Here is a 23,551-nt window from a genome sequence, read left to right as displayed (position 1 = left end):
AGGAAGGATATGGCTAAAAAATGGTTGCACAGTTCTCTTGGTAGGAAGTCCTGGTAATATGCCAATTGATCATTGGGATTAAAAGTGTTTCAATTCCCAGCACTTTGCTCTGTATACACTCTCTTTTGACAACATGATGTCCTATTGAAGCTATTCTGCAAATCTTTTTGCTCTTTGCGTGGGAGGTGTGATGGGCAGATTTGGCTCTTGCCTTGTGCCCTCAGACAGGCACAGGGATAAGGGGGGTCATGGCTGATCTCTGCCTCCCACTGGTTGCCCTGGGGTCAGCTAGATTAATGTTTGCATTTTGTTTGATTCATTCACCATGCTATCAGGGTAACCCAAGACAACACAGGTGACATTTATTGTGAGCTGGCCCTTCTTTCATTAAGAATTGGCCTAAATCCACACACATTTAATGGTAATTGCTAGGCAGGCAGCACAGAGCAAATACCTTTTATTTCAAATCCAAGACAAGTCAGTGCTGGCTGATAGTTTGTTGGCACTTTCCTACATTAATTAAGTACCTCTCATCTAATATTACATGCGGTCTTTCTGAAAACCTCTAGTGAAAAGTCTATTTGTTAAAAGTGCCAGTTGAAGTCAAAACAACATCCAATATTGCAAATTAGGATTCCAGATTCCAGGATGAGATCTATTAGTCTTTCCCTGCTTAACTAATTAAAAACATGGAGGGACAAAATTTGTTTTGTCATTCTTCCGTCCGTAGGAGTCCTTACAGTAACTAAGAAAAGAAAACAAAATTCCCCTTCATTTATCTTAAGATATCGGCTGGCTTACCCATCTGTGAGCAAAGAATGTTTTTGCTTAGCTTGCTTAGCTAAATGAATCTTGGTTCACTTGCTTGCAGCTGAAGACAAATTAGGCTGATTATACACGAAAGGGCATACAGTACATCTAGGAATTAAACTGCGACTGGGTATTTAGGATGAATGAAATGAATAGGCAGCAACAGCTTTGCGTGGCTCTGAACAATCAGCAGTCCCCTTCTCTTGCAATCTTTTTAAAGCACTTTCAAAATAATCCTCGGTGTTATTCTTGTGTGTAAGTCGCTGGTTTGCAAGTATGGATTTTTAAAGAAACAAAAAAAAAAAAAAAAAAAATCCCCATGCAAACTTTTCCCCCTTTGGAATGGGAAGCATTGCCGAGCTCAGCAGCTTGCTGCGACTGCCTTTCCCACTCAGCGGAGGAATTCCTGACACGCTGCTCCGTGCACACATCGTAGAGGCGGGCAACAGCATCGCCCCCTCCAGCAGTTTGATTTCCCACATCTCTTACCCCGTAGGACTCTGCAGGATGTGTGCTGTATCTGCTGCAAGCGCTTGACAGGTGGTATTTCACATTCACCGCTCTCGCCGGTATCCGGAGCGGGCTGAAATACTGAGTTCTTCACGTGTCGGTGGTTTTCAGTAATTAGCATAATTCAGCCCAAATCACAAACATCCTCCCTTGAAAAGAATGATAATTGGTGACAAAATCCATGGCATGCAGTTACATCAAATGCAAATTTGGGCTAGTAAGATAGATGCTGGGCTGCACTAGGAGAATTAAATGCACCACTGTTAGCAAAAATAATTTTTGCTAACGTTTTGGGCATAATGATTTTTGAGAAGACATTTCTAATTTTAGTGTTTAGGTGATAAAAGGAGGGATTTGAAATACACAGATTAAAAAAGTCTTATTGGACTGTTCTTGTGGCATACCACTGACCATTCCCTGTATGACTGCTTCTCAGTATGACCATGAAAGACCAATAAATCTCAAACAAAATGGAGATTTAGATGTTCAGTTCCTCTTTGAAACACACATCCTCATTTGTTCTATTCCAGATACTTGCTGACATGCAGTAATTCCAGTTTTGTGCTCTCTCCGCTCACTGTGCATGTAAAAGGAAGATTGGAGAGTCTCTCTGGTTTGTTTTCTGGTGTTTTTTTTTTTTTTCTTTTTTGAGCCAGCAAGGGCTTAGGTTCATACTATCTCTTTTGCAGTGCTGGTTTTAGAGCTCCATGACCCAAGCAAGGGTTCAGGAACATGTTTGATACTGTGATTGGTGTCAACAGGGGAGAGAAAAGCAATCCCTCTAGCAAGAGAAAACATACCTTTCTTGAATGGTGGGTGTTTCCCATCTACTGAAATCAGATGAAAACTGAAAGGTAAATATTTGTACCCAGATAGGACAAACGTGTATTTTGAAAGCAAGAGACAGCTCCTGGGAAAAGTGGTAGAGGCTTGAACTGTACAGAACCCCAGCAAGGAAATTCCTTCAAACAAAGAACACTACTAAGGTGTTTAGAACTTGCTGACCAGAAGTTTTTCTACATTGTGATCATCTTAAGCCTTGAGAAACTCCTTGGGTGCACATGGGCAACTGAAAGACAGAAATACTGCACTTGTTTTACCCACTATGACACAGGGAGCCCCAGCCAAAGTAAATCGTGAACCCAGGTCCTGGGGGTCTCGCTCACAGTTACAGCCAAAGTCAGCTTTTCTTCCCAGCTCTTGTTTCCAAAGTGTGACTGTTCTTTCCATCTGTACTTGCTTTCCTGCAGCTTGGCCATCCTCTCTCCCCAGCCACCCCCTCCTGTACTGCCATGGCCATCCTCCTTCCCCAGCACACCAGGACTCATCACAATGGGTGTGATACCTAAAGCCTCCAACACCTGCTATGTTTGCTACACTCTGTTCTAGCAGCATGGACAGTCATGGTAGGCTGACTCTCTGTCTTCTCATCTCAGCTGCCCTAACACATATTAAGGCTCTGGAGATGCAAGAGAGCACTTTCCAGACCACAGGCACAAAAAAATACCCAAAACTACAGCAGCACCTGCAGACCCGGCCACTCCCTGTTGACGGAAATGTGATTCTCATCTCAGTAAGAAATCAGAAGAAAAGTTTTCTTTCAAAGACTTTCTGGCTACAAAAACATGGGAAGCAAATATAACAAGTCAAATCCTCAGGCTGAGATAGCATTGTCAACACAAGGCAGGATATGGCATTTGGTGTGAACTCGATGCTATTTTATTAAAAGCTGATAGGTGCTCATGAATACAAGTTAGCAGTTTACTTTTATCTAACAGGGGTTTTTTTCCTCTGAAATGGCAGGTTCCTATTTTAGTATATAAACTTGGTTTTGATGTACTGATGTAACACAGAATTTATCACCTGTGGAGAAAACAAGACAAACCATCATAATACTGGGGGGTTGTAACACAATTATTGAGCTTTCATGATATAAGCATCATAGCGAAATTATTAACTACATACAGGAGTGCATATCCAGCTTGCTTTTGAAAAATCACATTGCAAACACACACACACACACACACACATATATTTCTATAACAGCCATATAAATAGACATTCAGTCATATCCTAACTTACAAAACATACACTACTGACAATGGTCGTGATAAACCCTTGTCTAACACTGAACAGCTTTGTCTCTTTCCTCTCTACAACTCTCTACCATGCAGAAAACAATTCTGCATGTGCTGCTGAATCCAGGCTCTGAAATCTGAAGACTGTTAGACCACCATGCTGTACAATCACAAAATGCAAGATTAAAGTGTACAGAGGCACCATATTACTCCATTATCAGTAAAGCACAAAAACATCTTCCTTCAGTTATTATTTATACAGTTTAAGAAGCTGGATTTCTTTACAGAAAAGAATGTTTGAGAATTTCCAGCCTTATAACATAGTAATGTTATGGGTATCTAAAGAAAAAAAAGCATAAATGCAGCAATTCATTTTGTACATATTTTGTATATAATTATAGCTTTTTAAATTTAGGATGAAGTTACACCCATCAGATATGTGAACAATTTGTAAAACAACAGTGCTTTCTTGGTGTCATGAAAGACTTTGAAATTTAATTTAAATCTTACATTACTGCTGAAGTACATTTAATGTAACAACACAAAGGAAAATAGCAATGTTAATAGCTGGCTTGCTTTAACAGCCATCAGTAAGTGATCCTCACAATGACTTCATGTGGCACTGAAAGCTGCAGTATCCCCAGAAGTCTACATGCAGGGAAATATTAAAAAGCAGTCACACAGAGAGAGAGAAACTAGGATCAGAACACAAGTAATCGCAGAAGCTCCATTTCTTTTCCAGCCCTAGAGACGTGCCAGTCCTCTCATCTTCAGCATCAATGCCATGTCAGTGAGAGCCCGGGGGGCCGATGCTCCTGGGGCTCGGCGTGTGTTAGGAAATTCCTCCTCTTTTCCGCAGTCTGGGCTGCACTGGCAGTAGGAGCAGCTCAGGGAAGGGAGGAGGGCGATGTGCTGCAGGGGCCTGGGGAGGTGGGAAGCAGCTGGGAATAACCCAAGCCACACTGGCCTTCTGCCTCATAGATGTTTGCAGGAGTTTCTGTGGGGAAATCCAATATACAGACAAAATGGAGTGGCTGTTTTTTTCTACAACACGCAAAACCAGGCTGCATGATATGCATGTGAAATGAAACCTGCCTACTCATGATGGAACTGCAGTCTCAGTTCAGCTGCATCATTTTCCATTGCTGTTGTATAAAGAATAGCATTTAAAACCTGACATCAGCCCTTTCAGTCTTACAGGGCTTCCCCAGATAGATGACTAAACAATCACCCAGGTAAGAGGTTTAATGAGCACTTTGAAGGCTAGCTTCATCTAGAAAAGACCCGTATGCATATATATAAGCTTTGGCCAGAATTTGAAGTGATTCTTAAAAAGCTGGTTGTCAATAATCTAAGATTTCTCATGCAGGGTCTTCTCCACTGGAAAATATGGAGGCATTTACAAATTAAGCATTTTTTTAAAGGTTGAAAACTGTGGAGTTGGTATCACTGAGATGTGCTGACAATCAGCAGGGCAGGTCATTGTTATTAGCCAGAAGCACTGGCTGTACCCACTGCTTTCACCATCCCAACCAGTGGGTAACTGGAAAGCTTCCCTGGGAAACCAGCTTATGGAGACACCAGCAGGTGTCTCATGCAGTGAACACAAGCATGTTCCTCATGCAATTACAGAAGGACAAAGATTTGGATTTTGGGCTTATTTTGACTAACATCTACCTGCATGTTGTGCATTCAGATAATGAAGGGATGCCAAATCATTCCCGAGCCCAGCATTTGTGTGTCCCTAACACTGAGCAAACACAATCTTGCTGACCTGTGAGCCACAACTGACAGCTTGGAAAAGTCCACTGTAAGGAACAGCAAGCCCTCCTGAAAACTTTTCCCAGGATAAAACTGAGTTGCCTACTTTTCTGCAGTGATTTTTGGGTTTGTGCATGCTGGAGCTATTTCCCAACTGTGTGAAACTCAACATAAATCCTGGGTCTCTTCTGCAGAAGATTGAAAGCACAGACTGCTCACAACACTTGTGACCAAATTTGCAGACTCATTCTTTCCCCAAACCATTAAAAATACTGGGTTGCTAATTCAAATCTAACCAGCAAATCCTTCATCCAGGATTTCCTGGGAATGGCCAAGTGGTTCAGGATGCCCAGCAATCCTATTTTCTAGGAGGTTCAAAAGCTAGGAAAAATAAATATGTCAAACAAGGATTTTAAAGTAATAACGACGGTGGTAGAAAACACAAGCCCAAAATGTTGGCTGTACACACTATCCTGTAATATTTTCGCTTTCATATTATCAAAAGATCAAGTTCTTAAGCCTGCTGAACTCGCATGGCTAGGAAAACCTGAGCTCAAACAGAAGCTGCTAATGAGAGGCATTTCCTAAAGCTGCTTTAGCAGGTGCTTCCTGCTGAAATGGGGAGGGTCACGAATGGAAATCTCATTTGGAAAGTTTCTAACCCCGAGGATAATATTCAGTGGTGCTGCCACTCTCACTGCCATCTGCACTAGAAAGTGGTTCAGACTGAACTAGATAGCACTTGATCCCACTGAGTGAGCCCAATTGTTTGCATTCTTGCACAAATGTGTGAATGGCAGCCTTCCGGCGAAGCAAATGCTGGGTCTGCTCCCTTCAAAGGCTTTGCCAGTGATCCTTGCCCTGCTGGCTTCATCCTTAATTGGCCTACACGGTAGGGAGCAATTAAAAATAAATGGTAGCTTGCTGTGCTGCTGTAAGGGGAAGTTTTGCAGCTCCAGGCATGAGCGCAGCTACCTTAGTCCATGGCGTATGCCATTCACGGGGAATGGCACAAGGGAAAGGGGAGAGACCTGGCTATTCTGAGTAAGAGCCAAGGGGAAAAAAAAACTCACACTGTAGTCTGCAATAAATCAGCATTAGCTTTACAATTAAAGGTTTGATTGTCTGGGGCCAAAGCATGTTTTCCCTTGTGTGTCTGTGGAATGTGGGAATGGCATTCCCTATCATGCCTGTCGTCCAGAAATGGGATTTTTCATACCATCTTCACAAGCCCCCCTCCAATTCAGTCTCACCAGAAGAGAGAAGAATGGCTCTTATCTGCTTCGAAAAAAATGAGGTTTCTTCAAATGAAATACCCAATACCAGAAGCTGTAAAACTAGTCTTTAATGAAAGACAACTAATCTCAAAGAAAAGCAGTGTCCCATAACTGTGTCATGAGGCTCTCTGAAACTTTAATCATAAGGAGGGAATTTTGAACCAGCAATTAACTTGCCACAGTCATCTGTATCAGGCAATGGTTTCTTAGATAATTTCCTACTACTTATTAACGAAAGTCTGATACAAGGATGAACTGAAGAACATGATCATTTATGGAATTAAAACTTGAATTAAAAATACAGATTTTTGCTACACAGCAATCCATATTTTCATTACATTTAGAAGTGGATTAAAGCACAAAAATAAAAGGTAGAGCTGAGAGTCACTTGATTTTCCTTTACTCCCTGAAGATACTTGACACTGAAGGTGGTCAGCTTCAGGTACTAACCACGAACTCCTGTCAGCAACAACCATTTCACAAACATGACATGTATGCAATTTCTTAATGATAGGGTTGCACATCATTTTTTGCATCTTGCTGCTTTACTACAAAGCATCTCTGTGCTTCCTGTATCATAAATGTGTGATACCTTCAGGGATGTCTCTTTGTTTCATGATGGAATAAAAAGGGATAAAGTCTGCCCTAGAAAATCTCCAGGACATCCTTTTCTTTTATCTCTCTTTGTTGATACTAAATAAAGGCTAACAAAAGGCTTTACTCAGCTGATGCCCTGAAAAAATTGTGATGCAGTATATAAGAGCTTAGCATCTCTGGAAAAAGCTACCACTCTTTTTAAGCAGATTCAGTGAGCATGGAACAGAGCTAGTGTAGGACACACACTCCTTGTTGCACTGATTTTTACACCCAGTGTTTAGAAAGAAATTCTAGACATACATCTAAAAATTATGTCTCCCACAGCTAACTTGTGATGTCCCAGTGTCTCCAACACACATGCTGGAGTGGGACAGAAAGGTTTATTGGCTATGGCAGGGCTACTGGGACTAGATGGCCTTTAAGGTCCATTCCAAGCCCTTAACATTCTATGATCCTATGTACCAGTGCAGTTCAAACTCTGTGATATACAGATCTCACTCCTCCCAGGAAATTACCTAAAAAAAGCAGTACAGAAAGAATTTTTTTTTTTTTTTGTTTCAGTAGCTTTCACCCTCAGGGGGAACAAGTTATATAAATTGGATTTCTGCATAGAAGTATCTTGTGTCTTGTGCTGCAGTGTAGCAAACCACCTGAACTGCACTGACAGCATATGATTTACTCAGTTGCTGAACTAGGACATTTATGTGCAAGCACATACATTTGCTATGTTGTTTGCAAGCACCTCCAAAACTCACCTTCTCCAAACCTGCAAAATTTCAACAGCAGTAGGATACTGTGGGGGTGGCAGAGACACTTTTCATGTTCTCTTTATAGATGGCTGGAGAAGAAAGAAATGTCACTCATCCCAGGCACTTTCCTTTTAGTCCATTAATTCCTGATGCAGTTTCTAAAGAGAAAAAGTTAAAAATTAGGCAAATCTCTCTAAACCAGATCTGAGCACAGAAGCAGTGAGGGGCCAGTTGCTTAGTGATAATCACAAAGGCAAAGAAGAAAATACTGCAAGCCCTGCTATATAGCTACGTGATCAATGTGAGGAAAAGACCATGGCCTTGCAAGGGAAAAAAACATTGAGCTGGTTTTGTTTTGTTGCTTGTAAAGATTTCTTATATGCTCATTCTACCTGATTACATTCAACACTGACAATCAGGATTTTTAATTCCAGGATTGATAAAAAATTACTACTAAATAGTATTAGGGGTTCTAATATATTGCTACCTTTGTAGTAAGGTCTTTAAAAATCAAGTACCTTTGTAGTAAGGTCTTTAAAAATCAAGTTGTATTCCAAAGCATAGAGTAATTCACAGCTTTTTTGAAAATGCTTTTTCTTCCTCCCATATACTTCAAACACAGCATTTAAGCACTATGAAACATATTTAGATGAGGCACAAAAGATGCCAGTCATATGAAGGCTGTCCTAAAAAGTTCATCTGTTCAGACTATTAGACAAAATCTGTAAGAAAACTTTAATATTAAAAAGCTACTTTTGCTAGGGCTGGTCTTGTCAGCCATGAGGTCGCTTATGAGGTCCCTTCCCCACTGCTCAGGACCTTTGATTCCCTATTAGCCACTACATGGGTCACAGGCAAATGGTCCTCCACATGGCAGGAAGATATCTCCAAAATAATTTCTGACTGTTGCTAGTCACTTCCTGTTCGAGAAGCACTAGCCAGAGCTTAGTGAAAACTCACCTTTTGTTGTGTTAATTCCTGATTACAGTGCTTTGTGGTTCCAGTGGCAAAAATGTACATTTTAGAATGCAAACTATAAAAATTGCAGTTTTACTTACCTACCTGCTAAGTGCCTTCCACATTTACAATTTGAAAGAAGGAAGTGAGATGACGATTTTTTTTTCTTTACCAAAAGGTTCTACAATTCTTGAGTGAAGAATGAAAGAGGAGCACTGCCCTGACCCATCTAAGAGGACTGACAGAATGAAGGTGCACATAATTTCTATACCCGGAATAATTTGTGTATTTATACAAATTATGCAAACCTTGAAGGAATACAATACAAAGCCTAAAGTGCAAATGAGCTAAAGATTAACAAAAACATAACAAAACACCACAAGGGGAAATTCAGATTGCACAGTACCTATGGGTAAACAGGCCACTTCCACACTGCACAGTGGTGACTTCCAGCGTCCTCTGGATCCCTTTCGCTCCATAAACTTTGCATCTCGAGTTGCATCTCACAAAGGGCTGGAGGAGGGACGGTACTGAACGAGGAGCTGTCAGTCCTGGACACATCCCTCGCTCCTGGCCACCAGTGCAGCACCATCTGCTGGGAGCACACACACTTTGGACATTCCAGCACCAGCGTTTGTCCTCACCCGTCCTAAACACGACACACAGAGAAAATGTCCACCTCCCTGCTTTTCTGCCCTTCTTTTCCGCAAATATGAAGTGATTAAACACCACAGGCTAATCAGACTATTACACTTGAGCAACTGGCAGCTCAGAGGACTTTGCAGAAAGCAATAGGGTACACAGAAAGCTGGCATTTTAAGGTCCCATTCAAGTTACACAGTTACAGGTTAGTGATGCCAAAATGAAGCCAGGAACAGGAGGAGGCAGGGCCCATGGACTGAGCCATGTTTTTCAGTGTCCAACCCTTGCAAGGAGACTGGCTTCAGACATTCAAAATTGAGACAGAAAAGGTAAGGGTTAATTCAGCTAAAGGAGCTACTAGGTATGTAAGCTACAAGGAGCTACTAGGATCTAAGCTAGTGAGCATAGATCTTGCTGAGTTACTATGTCAGTGTTAAATCTGTGGAAAAATCAGTCACATTTCCACAGTCAAAACTAAGCTTCATTATAAAGTAGGACATCAACATCTTTATTAGCTATGAAAAACACCATGCGTCCTCTCTACGTTAACAACAAGAGCCAGCTGGAAAATTTTGGCAGGCTTTTATTTTTTCTCTCAGAAAAGCATCCATTGGAGGAGTCTGAACCTTTGACAGAAATTAGAAAACTTTTACCCTGAAAGGATACTGCAGGACAGAATTTCTGCAACCTCAGAAGGGCTGGTTAAGGTATAGGCAACACATTGAGACAACCATACTGCTGCAGGTGTGAGAAATACCTCTATTTGTCCTTCCTCAGTAATCTCCTCATCCCATCCTGTTGAGTGGCACAAGCATGGCCAGAAAGACATTAATGAAAAATGTCAAACTTTTTGCTTACAGAAGGAAATACAGAGTAATACTCCTGGAGTATTACTTACTTACAGTTTTGGGGAGGGACATTTTTTGTGAAACCTTAATTCTTGGATCTCCTTCAAAAGCAACCCAAAACCTCCAAAACCCAAGGATCCCTTAGTATGATGTAGCTTAGAATGAGTTGAACTAAATGGTATCATCTTAAGCTATAAACTTTACATTGAGTAAAAGAGAGGAAAGACGTCCAGGAATTCTCAGTGGAATGGTAGGCATTATCCAGTATCAGCTAACCAGTTGTGCATGCTGTAAAGTGGCAAAATAGATTTAAAGACCGGAGACACTTGGAGAGCCAATTCATCTAGTTTGTTTGAAAAACTCTTCCCCTTCTTTTGGTAACCCCATGGACTGAGTTAGCACAGACAAGGCTGCTTGTGTGTTCAGACTTTTGGTGAGAATTAACTTTTTATTCACTGAGAATGTTGTCACGGATTAACAATCAAGAAAGGGTCATCCATCATGCTTTTCAAATAAATGCTCCCTGTTTATCAATGAATCCAAATATTAGCAGGTTTTCATCACTATCTGGCCTCAGACTTACAAATTTGCAACACCACTGTGTCATTTGCTCCACAATTGAATTTGCAAGCAGGGCAGCCATTCGTTCCTGAAAAGTCCAATCTACCAGCCACAGCTTATATTTCTCCTAAAACATTTTATAAATCTGGAAGACAATTTCTATCATGAAGATTTCATAAAATAGCAGAGAAAATTGAGTGTATAAATCTATATAAATACCTAAATAGTAAAAACCTCTGGCATTTTAATTAAACATAATTTTGTTTCCTTCTTATAAAAATGGTTTCATTTCACAAAAGATACATTTTAGCATAGGCATTAACAGAGTTTGGACTATTGAATTATCCAAATGAATAATTTGGATTATCCAAATTCCTGATAGTCCTGATTAATTTCTTTTTCCAACTATTTTTAGTAACAAAAAATGAACAGGAGGGAAGGTCACTGCGGCCAACAGCATGTTCTGAATCCAGCTGGAGACTGCTCACAGCAGCTATGTACAGTTTCAGAAGACAAATCCACAAGCCCCAAATATTTCTCAAATGCTAAATCAATTAGTCAATATTTAAAGGCCAAATACAACAAAATTCTTTGTTCAGTTGCCCCTGTGAATGTTACCACTGTTATCTCACATGTACAGGGCACAGCAGCAACTTGCACTCTCTCCATCAGCTGATGCCTCACTCTGAGAATCAACACCCAAAATAACTGTCCCTGACCCAAAAGCCTACAGTTTAAGTGACAAGCCTCTCCAAAAGGATGACATGAAGGGTTACCTGGAAGGGCAATAAAATGTATAGGTTTTGTGTCCTAGTGAATACTATTGCAGTGTATATAATTCCTTTTCAGAACAGTATCTCTGTATCTCCATTTGACTAATGAGGCGTGCTGGTTTAGTTTGGTTTTGATAGCAAAACCAGACTATATACTATAGCCTTTTTATAGGTTATGTAATAATTCATATTATATGGCTTGAAGCCTTCATGCATGGTAGAGCAGCAAGTAGAAAAGGGAAAAGAAATTATAGTGTCCTCACAGAGCATGCCAGAATTTCCCTATCTGTAGTCTCCTGCTTCTCCTGTTTCTTTTTCTTCTCCCAAAATTCAGAGATCTGTACATGTGTGAAGCCTGGTCGTGGAGGCAGAGCACACACTCCAGCTCATGGGGCCAGCACACGCTGGTCAAACAGATTTACCTGTCACCCTGAAAGTGAAAAACAGACACAAAACCCAAGCTGAGTGTTCAAACATGAAAAAGGTGAGATTATAGCATGGAGAGATTTATTGTTTGAATTCCAGTTTTCATTCACATTGGGGTGTGTACTTAGCATCTACTCACACATTAAAGGGCAAGATCAAGAAAACCCATCACAGAACTCTACACAACCCCATGTGCAGCCTCTTGGCAGTGCAGTAGGTGCAGCTGCACCCACAAATTCCAAAGTGAATGTAAGGACTAGGTGCAGCCCCTGAACTGTTTACAGTAACTTTCCCATCCCACTCCACAGAAAACATTTATTTAGAGAAAGAGGAGGATGAGGGTATCAGAAAACAGGTCTCTGAAAAAGCAAATGCTGTATATAGTGCCTCACTTTTTTAATGAGGCAGCAATTTGTTAATTCACCTTTCTGTTTTAATAAATACAGCCTGTAAAGTTAGGAAACATATTGTATTCACAGAAGCCTGTAACTACTCCAAAGAAAAAAATGTTAGTTAAAAACATCTAAACAGATTCCTGATTGGAAATAACTCTTTGGCTACATGTACTAATTTCCTCAGCAGACAGAAAAAAAAAAACCAAGCTAACAGCCCCCAGAAAGTCCACAATGCAGATTTATGTGACAAACCACCACTACCTGAAGATGAAGTGTAAATGTTATGGGTGAGTGGGGAAAAGACAAGGTACTGAGTGTATCCTGCAGCACAGGCAGAGGTTTCAGCTCAGCATTCACCCAGCCCTGATCACCTGAATCTCTGCCAGCATCATTCTTAGCCCACATAAGGCAACTGACTGATTTCAGTTGTCTCTTTTCAGACTGTTGAGCTTGTGAAATGAATACAAATACCTGGCTTCTTTCACGGTTCAAAACAGAGTAGGAAACTCAAACATAAGCTGCAAAGATAAATAAATACCTATTTGCATGTCTACAAAAGCAACTTATATCAGTCTAATGCAAATAAATATATTGTTTACATTTATTTGAAATTTCACTACACAATATAAACTACATATATAAATTATTTTCCTTTAAATTCCCAAGGACCAAGGAACAGACCTGAAAAACATTCAGACGTGCCATGTAAGGAAACATATTATTCCACAGAGGGATTAATACTGATTTACAGCTTGTGTGCCCCAACTTTAGGAAGCTGTTCCCTCAGGGACAACAATTAGGGTCTTCTGGTCATAAAGCTCTGCCAACAATTTTAACTCCTGTGGAAGCTCTCTCCCCTCACAAGCATATGGCCCCCGCCACCCAGTCTGGCCTCAAACCCTGTTCAAGATCTTATAATCTGTAGCTTTGTAAGCAGCGGGACAAGACTGGTGTTTGACATCTCTCTTCTCTGTGGATTCACTCATATCTAATAAAGAGTGAGCCTTTTTTTTCACAGGTGATTTCTCATCTCCATGTATGTCCATCTTCCTGAAGTATGCACAAACTTAACAGCCCTGGTCTCTATACCATGACAGCCAAATTTAGACAAAATTACCCAATACTTACTCAGAGACCAGGAAGGAATGACTGACATAAGCAGGCACACAAATAGTGAATGTAACACAATTGCTGCAGCCAAAAAGGAAATTGACTGCCTTGCAGTTCTGACTTGTGTTGGACTGTGACAACAACATTGCTACTCATTGAAAATTATCACTTATTGCCAGTCTTCTTACAGGTGAAAGAAAGTACAGCATTTGAAAGAAAGGCTCCTGAGGTGCAAGGAAGGTACTGCATAGATACTGTAACATCAGAGAAGACCTACTCTTCGTTTCTGTACCCTGTGCTGTGTGAATATGTAACCTCATTTCCTCATTATTAATGCAAAACACCCCAGTTTTCATTTCGAGCAACACGCCAAATGTTGTGAATGTGAAACTACAGTTTTAATTACCATCATGAATTAAAGTCTTTCAACTACCCCATGTACAGTCTCTGCTCAGAAAGTCTTCATATCTTCATGAAACTAGCACTTGAGATGGCTCATTCAGTTGTCCTCAGCTGACTGACCTGAGGACCAGGAATATAACTACTCACTTAAGAATTCTACCAATGTAATAGTAATGTTAGTATTAGTAACAGGAATATTATGCAGAAAACCTACAGTGGAGTCATGACTCATAATGGGATTTCAGAGCTGTTGTGTTATATTATTAAATAATGTTTTCTCTTGTGTCAAAGAAATTGCTCTAGAAAGTGGCAAGGCTGTCCAGCAAATAATTCCTCCTATCACAGTGAAACATCTAATTTCTTCAGTAATTACATATTTGTCTACACCAGCAAGCACAGCGACATTCTGATCAGCTCTCCTCAGTAAGAGAGTCACTCAGTAACTTGCTTGCAGGGCAATGACTGCAGAAATCATACTTTCCACAATTACTGTGCTCAGTCTGACCCACCAAATGACAGCCAAGCCAAAGAGTGGAAAGACACTCTTGCAGTTAGCACAGCATGGAACTTGGGCCATCACAAACACATCAACAATCCTCATGCTGATAAGAAAAATACTTATCTAGGTGAAGAGGTGAAAAAGAAATTGTCTGTCCCAAATTCTTTCTGGGGACAAAATTCTCTCAGTTCTCTCCCCTTTTCTGTCCCCTACAGAAGAGGAGTAATTTAGATTTTAAATGAAACTGTCTTCTCATACACAGAATGCAGATAGCTGAGATGCCACTCAGAGGTTATGACCCAGCCACTCAGCCCACCTGAGTATGAAGATATGCAAGTGATGTCAGTATTAAGCAAATAATCTAGGCTGGATGCATCTCCATGTTGAATGGGTGCCTTGGTTTGACTAAACATTGATGAATTTTACCTCCAACCCTCACTACAGCACCTAGTATGTGCCTGGTTTATCTGAAGATCATTTTCTGTTGTTTTCAAACAGCATAATTAATAACATGTGAAGAAGTAAGCAGATGAATGCAAATGTAGGTAAATCTCTGATCTACTCTGCTCTTTCCTACACAGCAAGCTGTTGCACTCTTGTATATGTGAACCAATAATGTCATCTTTCATGCAACTCCTCCCATAGATTACCCTGGATATGTCAGTGGGAAAATGTTCAGTGGTAAAATCAGTATACATTCCAAAATGGTTGTATGCTGCTTTGGTTAGGGAAGCTATATAATTAGTGCACTGCACAACAGTCAGCATGGTTTCATCAACTCTAGAAAGTACTTCCATTGCTACAGAGCAATACTACCTCAAAAAAATTATAAAAATGTAAGACATATCCTAGATCTGCAGTTCTAAAAACACAGAGTACAAACACACTCCTCAGGTTCGAAACTATATACACAAACTGTGTAATATACTGGTGGATGTGGAGCAACCTGATGCTTATGGATGAATCACCTAAGAAAGAAAAGACACAGCAGGTTGTTCTGAGGCTTCACACTCAGCACGTCAGCCACTTTGACACTGCTAAGCAGACAAAGATGTAAGCTCATCCTTAATGGATGACCATGGCACAAGAAACTGAATGTAGAAGCCAGTCTCTTTCAATGCCTAACAGCAAGATGAATTAGGTCTCAGATTAGGGTCCCAGCTTGCGATTGATCACTGTCACTTTTCAAAGTTCAGGCTCTCATTACTTTTCTTAGGAACACTGCTAAAGACAATCCCCCACTGTTTCTTCAGTCAGTCTAAACCACAGGAAAGTTTTCTATCACTGTGTTTAGTCTTTACCACTCCGTTCTGTTTGTTAAGAGTGGTTTTCTGAAGCCATTTGGGGAATTTTTTTTTGTCTGTTCTGTCTAGCACTGTCTTCCCTGATTATCTACTAGTTTACTGCATTCTATCTATACCTTACTGCACCCCTACCATTTGTAATCCTATGCCTTCTCTAGCTCTGATGTACTCAACTTTAATTTCCTCTTTTCCTTTTTTTAACTTTCTCATCAAGAAATCACATTTTATAATCTTTTTTTGGCAGCAATATGGAGGTGTCACGTACTTGCTGGTGTGCAGATGCTTTCCTCCTAACTCCATCTTTTTCATCCAGCTACTAGAAGGTGTTGATTCTAAAGGCAGACTTAGTGGTAGGTGCATGGTATGTATTATCTACGTGAAAGCAAAGATATGTTTTATTTAGAGAATTAGAAAAATAAATCAAGACTGAATGTGTAGTCCTATACTTGACTAGTTAATCCTCTATTGCTTGTGTATTTTTTAAATTTCTAATTCCAGATAGCTAGCTACTTTATTCTTAAACTTCTAAAGATACATGAATGAAAGGGAGTAAAACAGAATACAAACTTTACAAAGGAGTTCCCTTGTGGAACCTTAAAACTGATTCCTGCCATTTTCTGTAAGGTTCAGATCAGATGTGATCATCTGGAAAGTCAGTCTTCCAGAATAAATGTCAAGCAGAATAGTTACCAAAAAAAAAAAAAAAAAAAAAAAAAGGCAAATTATACAGGTGACTTTCAAGGCTTGCAAAACCCAGTGTGACAGGTTCTTATCCCGCCTATGACTATCCTTTGACAGAAACAGAATTGCCAGAGGGAAATACTGATTCCATACAATCAATAATTTTGATTTTCTTGCTGTCACAATTCAGTAGCAAATTAGGAATCAGAGGATCTACCAAGAAATGCCAGATGGTTCATTACAAAATATAGCAGCTGTCCTTTTTCCTCCAATGACTCATTTTAAACTGGTGGAAAATGAAGTTACTTTAATCTGCCCTGTACAGCTGTATAATAAAAACAGACATGAAAATAAAGATTGAGGTATTCAGCTACTCACTGGATTCACCTAGCCTGCCATGTAGTGTAATCACTCAGCAGTTGCACAAAACAGACCACGCATTTCCACCAAGGTGTCTTTACTCTCCCCACCCTACTGGCCCTTGTCTGATGGAGTTCACAGTGTCAGGGCAGACAAGGAAAGAGCTGTCAGTATGAACTGGGTCAACACCCACACAGGGGAGACACCAAGGACATGAGCTGACCACGAACACTGTACCTCAAACCAATACAGGGGCAGTTAGCAGCATTCCCATTAGATGCCATGTCAAAGGTGGCTCCTGACTTAGGAGCCTGGTAGTGAAAAGCAAAAGCAATTTTAGAGAGATATACATGAATGGCTTGAGAGAAAGAGCAACTTCTTACTTCAACAGTTTAACAATACATCTATTTCCAAAGCACCCCTGTATTTGAACAGAAAACAAGGGATAAAGAAGTTACTTAAAAATCGTATCAATATTTAGGATCTTTGGGTTCTAACTTTGCAAAACCAATAGCTCAGAACTGTTAATAAATCCATGGGGTTATAAAAGGATAGTTTCTTTGACATACTAGACTGAAAATCTTATCTTTTTGTTTTTAGTTGTATCACTTAAGACCTTAATTTGGTGTGTTTTAAGAATGCAACAGACTAGACACACTCTTCAGAGCTCAGTCTCAGTTATTACAGCACAGCCAAACTCTTTTCACCATGGTTTGCTAGACATAACAACTCTATCCCTCAGCCAAGCATAAAGATGCGAGCAGTGTAAAAAGAAGTGGTCCAAGGGGACATTTTTCACATTGCTTCACTAAAAAAAGGTTCATTTTCAAGTTAATTCTTTCCAGTTCCCTAGCTAAAAAAAAAGACAGTTTAATTCCTGTTGCTAGGTGAGTATATTAGCAAAGCCTAAAATACAGCCCAATAAAAAATTTATATGATCATCTCACCTATACAGCTGGATTATGTGTTTATAAATTTCAATCTTTCAAAAACTTTTGGAAGATTGCTCAAATGTATCATTGTTAGATCTGCAGCCACAATTTCTCCACAGCAGCAATGTAAATTACATCAGTTGGAGAGATAAGTGCACACACTCCTCTGAGAAAACAAAAAATAAAAAATTTTATGGGTTTTACATAAATGTAGCCACACAAGTTCCTTTTTCCCACTTGAAAATTCCCACTTGAAATTGCCATCTCTAAGTATACTGGTAATTCTGGGGGAGAAAATATTTTGGGCACCACAATTGCCTTTTTGTTTTCAGACACCTGGTACCTCATCTTTCTGATACTGTCTTGAAGTGTCTAGAATGAACAAGAAATCAGTGAAACAAAGGAATGGATCAGCAAAAGTTGAATTAGTTCTAAAATTTAGATATGGCATTGAGATAACTATAAAACTCAAGAAGAACAAGAATTTATCTTTATTTCTAAACAAGATATAATTTTAAAATGAAGTTTAAACATTTCCTTGCAATATTAGTAATTCAAATGTTGTTGGAATGTGAAAATAACTAATTTTTCATCCTTAAGCTGTTTATATTATTTTTCGAAAGTTTTTTCCATGTTAATAACCTACAGTTTTAATAAACACTTGACACAGGATTTCTTTAAATATGCCTATATATTAAAATTCTCTTATCTTTCAAGTATTTTTAAAAGATGGTTAAATTGATCCACTTTGCAAGACAATGTTTATACTACCTCTTTTTAGCAGTATTGTAAATTGAATGCAATCTGTTTTTTTAACATAATCCACAGCTGCTTCAAAATGTCCTTTCTGAAGCTCTAGTGCTTTTTTCAAAGTACTTTAATGAAGAATGCCTTTAATTAGTATTCATTTCAAGTAGATTTTTATTCATTTCAAAAAATCTGGTCTGAGGAGAGTTCTCATCATTGCAAATAACTGACTAAATACTAACATCCTAAAAATTAGAGCTAGCAGTAAGATCATTCATATGCCATTTTTTCCAGATTTCCTTTACTACAGCTTTTCAGCATATCTTCATCATGCTATAAAACTTAAAAGACTGTTACACACTGAACAAAGTTTGAAATGAAAGGTTAAATGGTTAAATGTTACCAGAGCTGAATGTTTTATGTAATAGCAGCCTTGCAGAACACTGACAATGATAAATATTGTGCAGTTACCTCCCTTTTATTGGGTCCCTTCTGTCCCAAGGACCAGAAGCACAATACTGATCTGCAGGAGAAAATGCCTAAGAAATCTGTATTTTCTGCTTTAATTAGCTTTAATTAGTAATTTTCTGACTTTTTGTCCTTCAGCGTGTATGTGCAATCTAAAAAGACCATAAGAAAATTAAAGCTAACAGTTTCCCAGCCTCCCTGTTGTTCTTTCTTCATCTGCGGAGAGACTTTAGAAAAAATGCAATGTTCTCTGTCTTTATTTGGACTGAAATGTCTTATCTCTACCTCTGGATGGAGAAACAGAGATTAAGTTAGTTACGTGGGCTGAACTCATATAGTGAGCCAACGCCAGTTAGTAAATACACCTTTCCAACTACTCTTTTAACTTCACAGTACTGCACTTCTAGCAAGTTGTGATCTAAAACACCTTATTTCTTTGCAAGGATCTCAAACTAGGATGTATGAAATGGGAACACCAGAAGGCACTAAGCCACAGTGAAATGAATTTGAGTGAGGTATTTCATCCCTCAGAGACCAGCTGAGGCAAACACAAGGGAACTGCTTGTAGGACACAGTCATTTACCAACCATGTGCAATTTTGCTGATGGCATTATTGGCATTAGAGTACCACTTTATTAGGCATAATAACTAGGGATTTTCATAACACCTGTCACTTAGATTGAGACTTTGTACAACATTGGTTTTTCAAGCTAAGTTCTACATGTTCACATTATCATGCAGCGGATGGTTCTGAAGCTTTGTTGTTCTCCACCTGTGTTGAAACTATCACTGCCATTCAGAGCCCAAACACCAACTTCTACTGTTTTCTGACTATATAATCTTTCTGAGTGATTTTCTCCCCCTAACTCAAGGCCTAAGAAGCTGTGTTACTTGAAATACAAAGTTGATGTCCTCAGAACAAGAGAGACATGGAGCTCTTAGGTCCAGTGGAGAGCTTTAAAGTTAATCACAGAACTAGAAATCCCTCTTACAAGAAAAAACTGAGAGAGCTGGGTCTATTTAGCCTCCAGAATAGATGGCTGAGAGGGGACCTCATCAATGTCTGCCAGTATCCAAAAGGGGGGTGCCAATGGAGCCAGGCTCTTATTGGTGGTGCCCAGCAATAGGGCAAGAGGCAACAGCCAGAAAGTGATGCACAGGAAGCTCCATTGGCATGTAAGGAAGAACATCTTCACTGTGCAGGTAACTATGCACTGGAACAGCTTGCCCTGAGAGGGTGTGGAGTCTCCCTCACTAGAGATATTCAAGAACTGCCTGGACACAATCCTGCGCCATGTGCTCTGGGATGGCCCTGCTTGAGCAGGGATGTTGGACCAGGTGACCCCACTCTGCTCTCTCCCAGCCTGACCATTCTGCCATTCCATGAAACAACCGCATGGCCTCTCAGTGCTGGCGACCTTCTGAAGCGCTGTGCCGGAAGAAGGAATCACTGAGGGGGATGGAACACCCGACAAAATGGGCGAACCTGGGTGTTTACCCACACTACTCCGAGCTCGGGGCGAGCTGGGCGTTTGCTCACAGGCTCTGGCAGTTCCACACCGAAGCCCGGTACCCTGGGCGGCCGTGGGCCCGCGGCCGTGGCTGTGGCTGTGGCTGTGCCCGCGGCCGGGCCCGCAGCCCCGCGGGGCGCCTCGGGCACCATGCGGGCAGCACGACGGCTGCGCAGCGCAACCCAAGGCGCTCCCGCCCGGCCGGGGCCGCCGACACGGGAGCACGGCCGCCCGGAGGAGCCGCGCTCGCCACCCCCAGCGCTGGGGTTTCACCGCGCAGGCGGCACCGCCGATCCGGCGAGAGAGCGAGCGCAGCCCGGCGGGTGTTCCCGCCGCCCCCCGCCTCGCCTCGCCTCGCCTCGCCCGGAGCCGCCCTCACGCCGCCGCACCACCGCTGCTCCCCGGCGCGGCAGCAGCTCGGCTCTTGGGCGGGCTGGCGGCGCTTGGACGAGGGGAACGGATCGGTAGACGAGGGCAGATAGCGAAGGAGCGAGAGAGGGTGGGAAAGCGGCGCGGGAGGCTGCAGGCAGCGGCCTTCTTGAGTATGAAGAGGCGCGGGGCCGCTTCCTTCAGCGCCCTGGTCTGTGAGAGGTTGCTCGGGGTGTGCGTTCGGGGGCGGGGGCAGTGAGGGTGTGAGGAAGGGCTTGTCGGTGGCCGTGGTCTTTCTCTGGGCGGCCTGGGCTTCCTTTCTGTCGGTGTGGGCGCCACGGGTGTCCCCGCCTGGGCGGAGTTGTGCCCGTGCCCGGTCGGGCCTGCACCCACCGTGCGTGCCGGGCTAGCGAGGCTGCAGCGAAAGGTGCGCTGGCCAGCGGGATTTTGGGCTCTGTCGCTGTCTCTGCGCCACCGAGATGCCGCAGTTGAGGTCAGGGAAGGTGGTGAGAAGCAGCGAGGTGAAGCTGGTTGAGCCGGAGGTCGGCAGCCCCGCCTCTCCGCCGGCAGGGTGCGAGCCGGAGGGAGAGCTGGTGGTCCTGCGGAGTCGTCGTCTGGCACCAAAGAGAAAGCCTGAGCAGCCCTTGGCTTCCTTTCCGCAACCTGCCAGGCTCTCTTGCGCTTCCTTTAAGTGTCTTGCTTTTCCTGTGCCCATGCAGAGGGAGCAAGGTGAGAACAGACAGAAATTCCCACGTAAAAAAACCAAGGGAATCCAGCCCAGGAAGTCTCCCCGAAGAAGTAAGGGTGTAGCTTCACTAGTTTCAGACGCAGCTGAGTGTGAAGATTGGCAAGCAGCAGCCACGGGTGCAGCAATGTGCTGGGAAGTGACTCTGAGAGGGACAGGTCAAAGTCAGCAGCCGTTCCAGTTCTCAGGAACTACTTTGCAGAAAAAGTTCTCAGGAGGGATTGAAAGGAATGAATGTTGCTCAGAAGACCTGAACTTCTCAGGTTTCCACAAGGGTTCAGGGAGCTCAGGAACAGAAGGCAAACATTCCTGTATGGAAATAAAATTACAAGTCCCAAACTTGAAGAGGGAATTTGAGAGCACAGAGAGACACGGAATATCCGGTTTTCCAGAGCCAGAAGTTCTTCAACCCAAAAAGGTCACATGGAGTACTGAAGTGAGATGTACTGACTCTACGATGATGCAGAATATGCAAATCCCAGATTTTAGGAAGAATTTGGGTGCTCAGGAAGTTGTCCTTGAACCAAAACCTCAGGAAGAGGTTGATATACTAGAGAAGTTGAATGGCTGTCTGTTAGTTGGATCAAAAGCGCTAGGGACACAGGAAAAAGAAGGGAGATGCTTGGGCAAGAAAGGCAGATCAGTGAGGAAACCAAAAGTACATGGTCCCAAGGAGAGGGGTAGTTCTGCCTTGCTTAAACAGCATGCACCGTGTCCAGAGTCCAGGAAAGGAGCTCAGAGTACGAGGAACAGAAATGCCTTGCTGTCACAGCAGCTGCAGGATCTGAGTGGACAAGAACAACCAGCAACCAGAAGAAAGACTCAGAAGCGTTGCATGAAAGAAGAGCAGCAGAGCTCAAGCCCTCAGAAGCGACCAGACAGCCCAGGGGAAAGTGGTAAGCACATTGTAGAAGTACAGGTACAGAATTTGGGCTCCCAAATTGGTCCTGCAGAAAGATCCCTTTAAAAACTGGCTGCTGACTTAGTTTGAGAAAAGCTGGGGTGTGTATTCACAGTGCTGTGAATACCACCAGACTTAGAAGAAGACAGATTTTCAGAAAGAGGAAAGGCTTTTCCTGAAGGAGAAAAGCAGCCTGTTTTAACATGAAGGAGAGGAGACCAGTTAGCCTTTCAAGGGGGTGTGGGGAGGGAGAGAGGAAGGGGTATGGACAGTAACAGGCGTTGGTAGGGAGTGCTGGGAGTTTATGTCTCTCACAAGCATTCCCTCTTTCTTCAGAGGTGGTCAGCCACTAGCAAGAAAGGGGGCAGTAGTTTCAGCAATGCCAGAATAAAGGACAGTTAATTCCTCATTCATCGGTTTATTTTTGATGATGTATGATGATATCTTGTTTCAGTGTCTGCCTTTATAGGATGCTGGGGTTTGCTCTCTAAAAAATAGCATTTTTTAGTTGCTGTTTTCTGAAAAATCCCAAAAGATGTAGAAGAACACAAACAATGATTGTGTTTTGATGAATTTAAGAGAATGTTGAGTCAAACTGGAACAATTCTGAAAGAGGAGTTTTTAAGGTCTCTTTCTTTTCAGGGTGACTGTCTAAAACCATTCTTTTTACTTTTGAAGTGGATACATTCAAATGACATATACTTAGTGTAGATTATTAATACTTTATCTAAAAACCATATTCTGAAAGACTGAGGTATTAACATTGTGTTTTACCTTGAAAACAAAGGTCTAAAAAACCCAGCATTATACTAGTATGCTCTTGAGTCCATTCTCTAGTCTAAATTTTCAGATATACAGTTCTTTACATAATCTGTATTTGCTTTTAAATAAAAAGTAGTAGTCTCTAAAAATGCAAGTCCTTCGATTTTTCTGGATTTTCTTGATCAGTTGGATGCATTTGGTTGGACTGTGTCTCTGAAAGATATTAATAAGTGTTCCTACTGCAGAGAACCTTTTGTGTAAACAAGAGATTTTAAGGCTGAGCGTGCAAACAGCATCTGTATTTTCTTGCCAGATTTGCTCTTGTTTTCCACTTATGTGGAATACACAACAAATACACAACTTCCAGTGTCCTTAT

At 41.6% G+C, this 23,551-nt stretch overlaps 1 protein-coding gene and 1 long non-coding RNA gene across 12 annotated transcripts in view; one reads left to right on the top strand and one right to left on the bottom strand.

Moving 5' to 3' along the window:
* Nucleotides 1-1,115: 1,115 nt before the first annotated feature.
* LOC135297777 (uncharacterized) lies at nt 1,116-20,453 on the bottom strand. 6 transcript variants are annotated; one of them, XR_010359724.1, is made up of 4 exons: nt 17,688-20,428; nt 9,146-11,993; nt 7,789-7,940; nt 1,116-1,469 (listed from the first exon to the last, which is right to left on the bottom strand). It is a non-coding gene; the product is annotated as an uncharacterized LOC135297777 (long non-coding RNA). The 6 variants fall into 6 exon arrangements; XR_010359723.1 differs by lacking the exon at nt 1,116-1,469 and having other exon boundaries at nt 3,017-7,940; nt 17,688-17,838; nt 20,386-20,453; XR_010359728.1 differs by lacking the exon at nt 1,116-1,469 and adding an exon at nt 3,017-4,395.
* A 658-nt stretch (nt 20,454-21,111) lies between these two features.
* Nucleotides 21,112-23,551, top strand: part of TOPAZ1 (testis and ovary specific TOPAZ 1) — a 40,937-nt gene continuing 38,497 nt past the window's right edge. For 3 of the 6 annotated variants that reach the window (XM_064415676.1, XM_064415657.1, XM_064415637.1), the window contains exon 1: nt 21,112-22,408. In XM_064415676.1, coding sequence (XP_064271746.1) covers nt 21,247-22,408 — 1,162 coding nt within the window. In that variant the 5' untranslated portion in view covers nt 21,112-21,246. The remainder of the gene's footprint in view (nt 22,409-23,551) is intronic. The other 3 variants (XM_064415666.1, XM_064415665.1, XM_064415648.1) reach the window with 2 other exon arrangements.

Source organism: Passer domesticus, chromosome 1, assembly GCF_036417665.1.
Source record: "Passer domesticus isolate bPasDom1 chromosome 1, bPasDom1.hap1, whole genome shotgun sequence".
Taxonomy (NCBI): domain Eukaryota; kingdom Metazoa; phylum Chordata; class Aves; order Passeriformes; family Passeridae; genus Passer; species Passer domesticus.
Note: the sequence above shows the minus strand (reverse complement) of the source record. Positions and strands in the feature narration are given on the sequence as shown.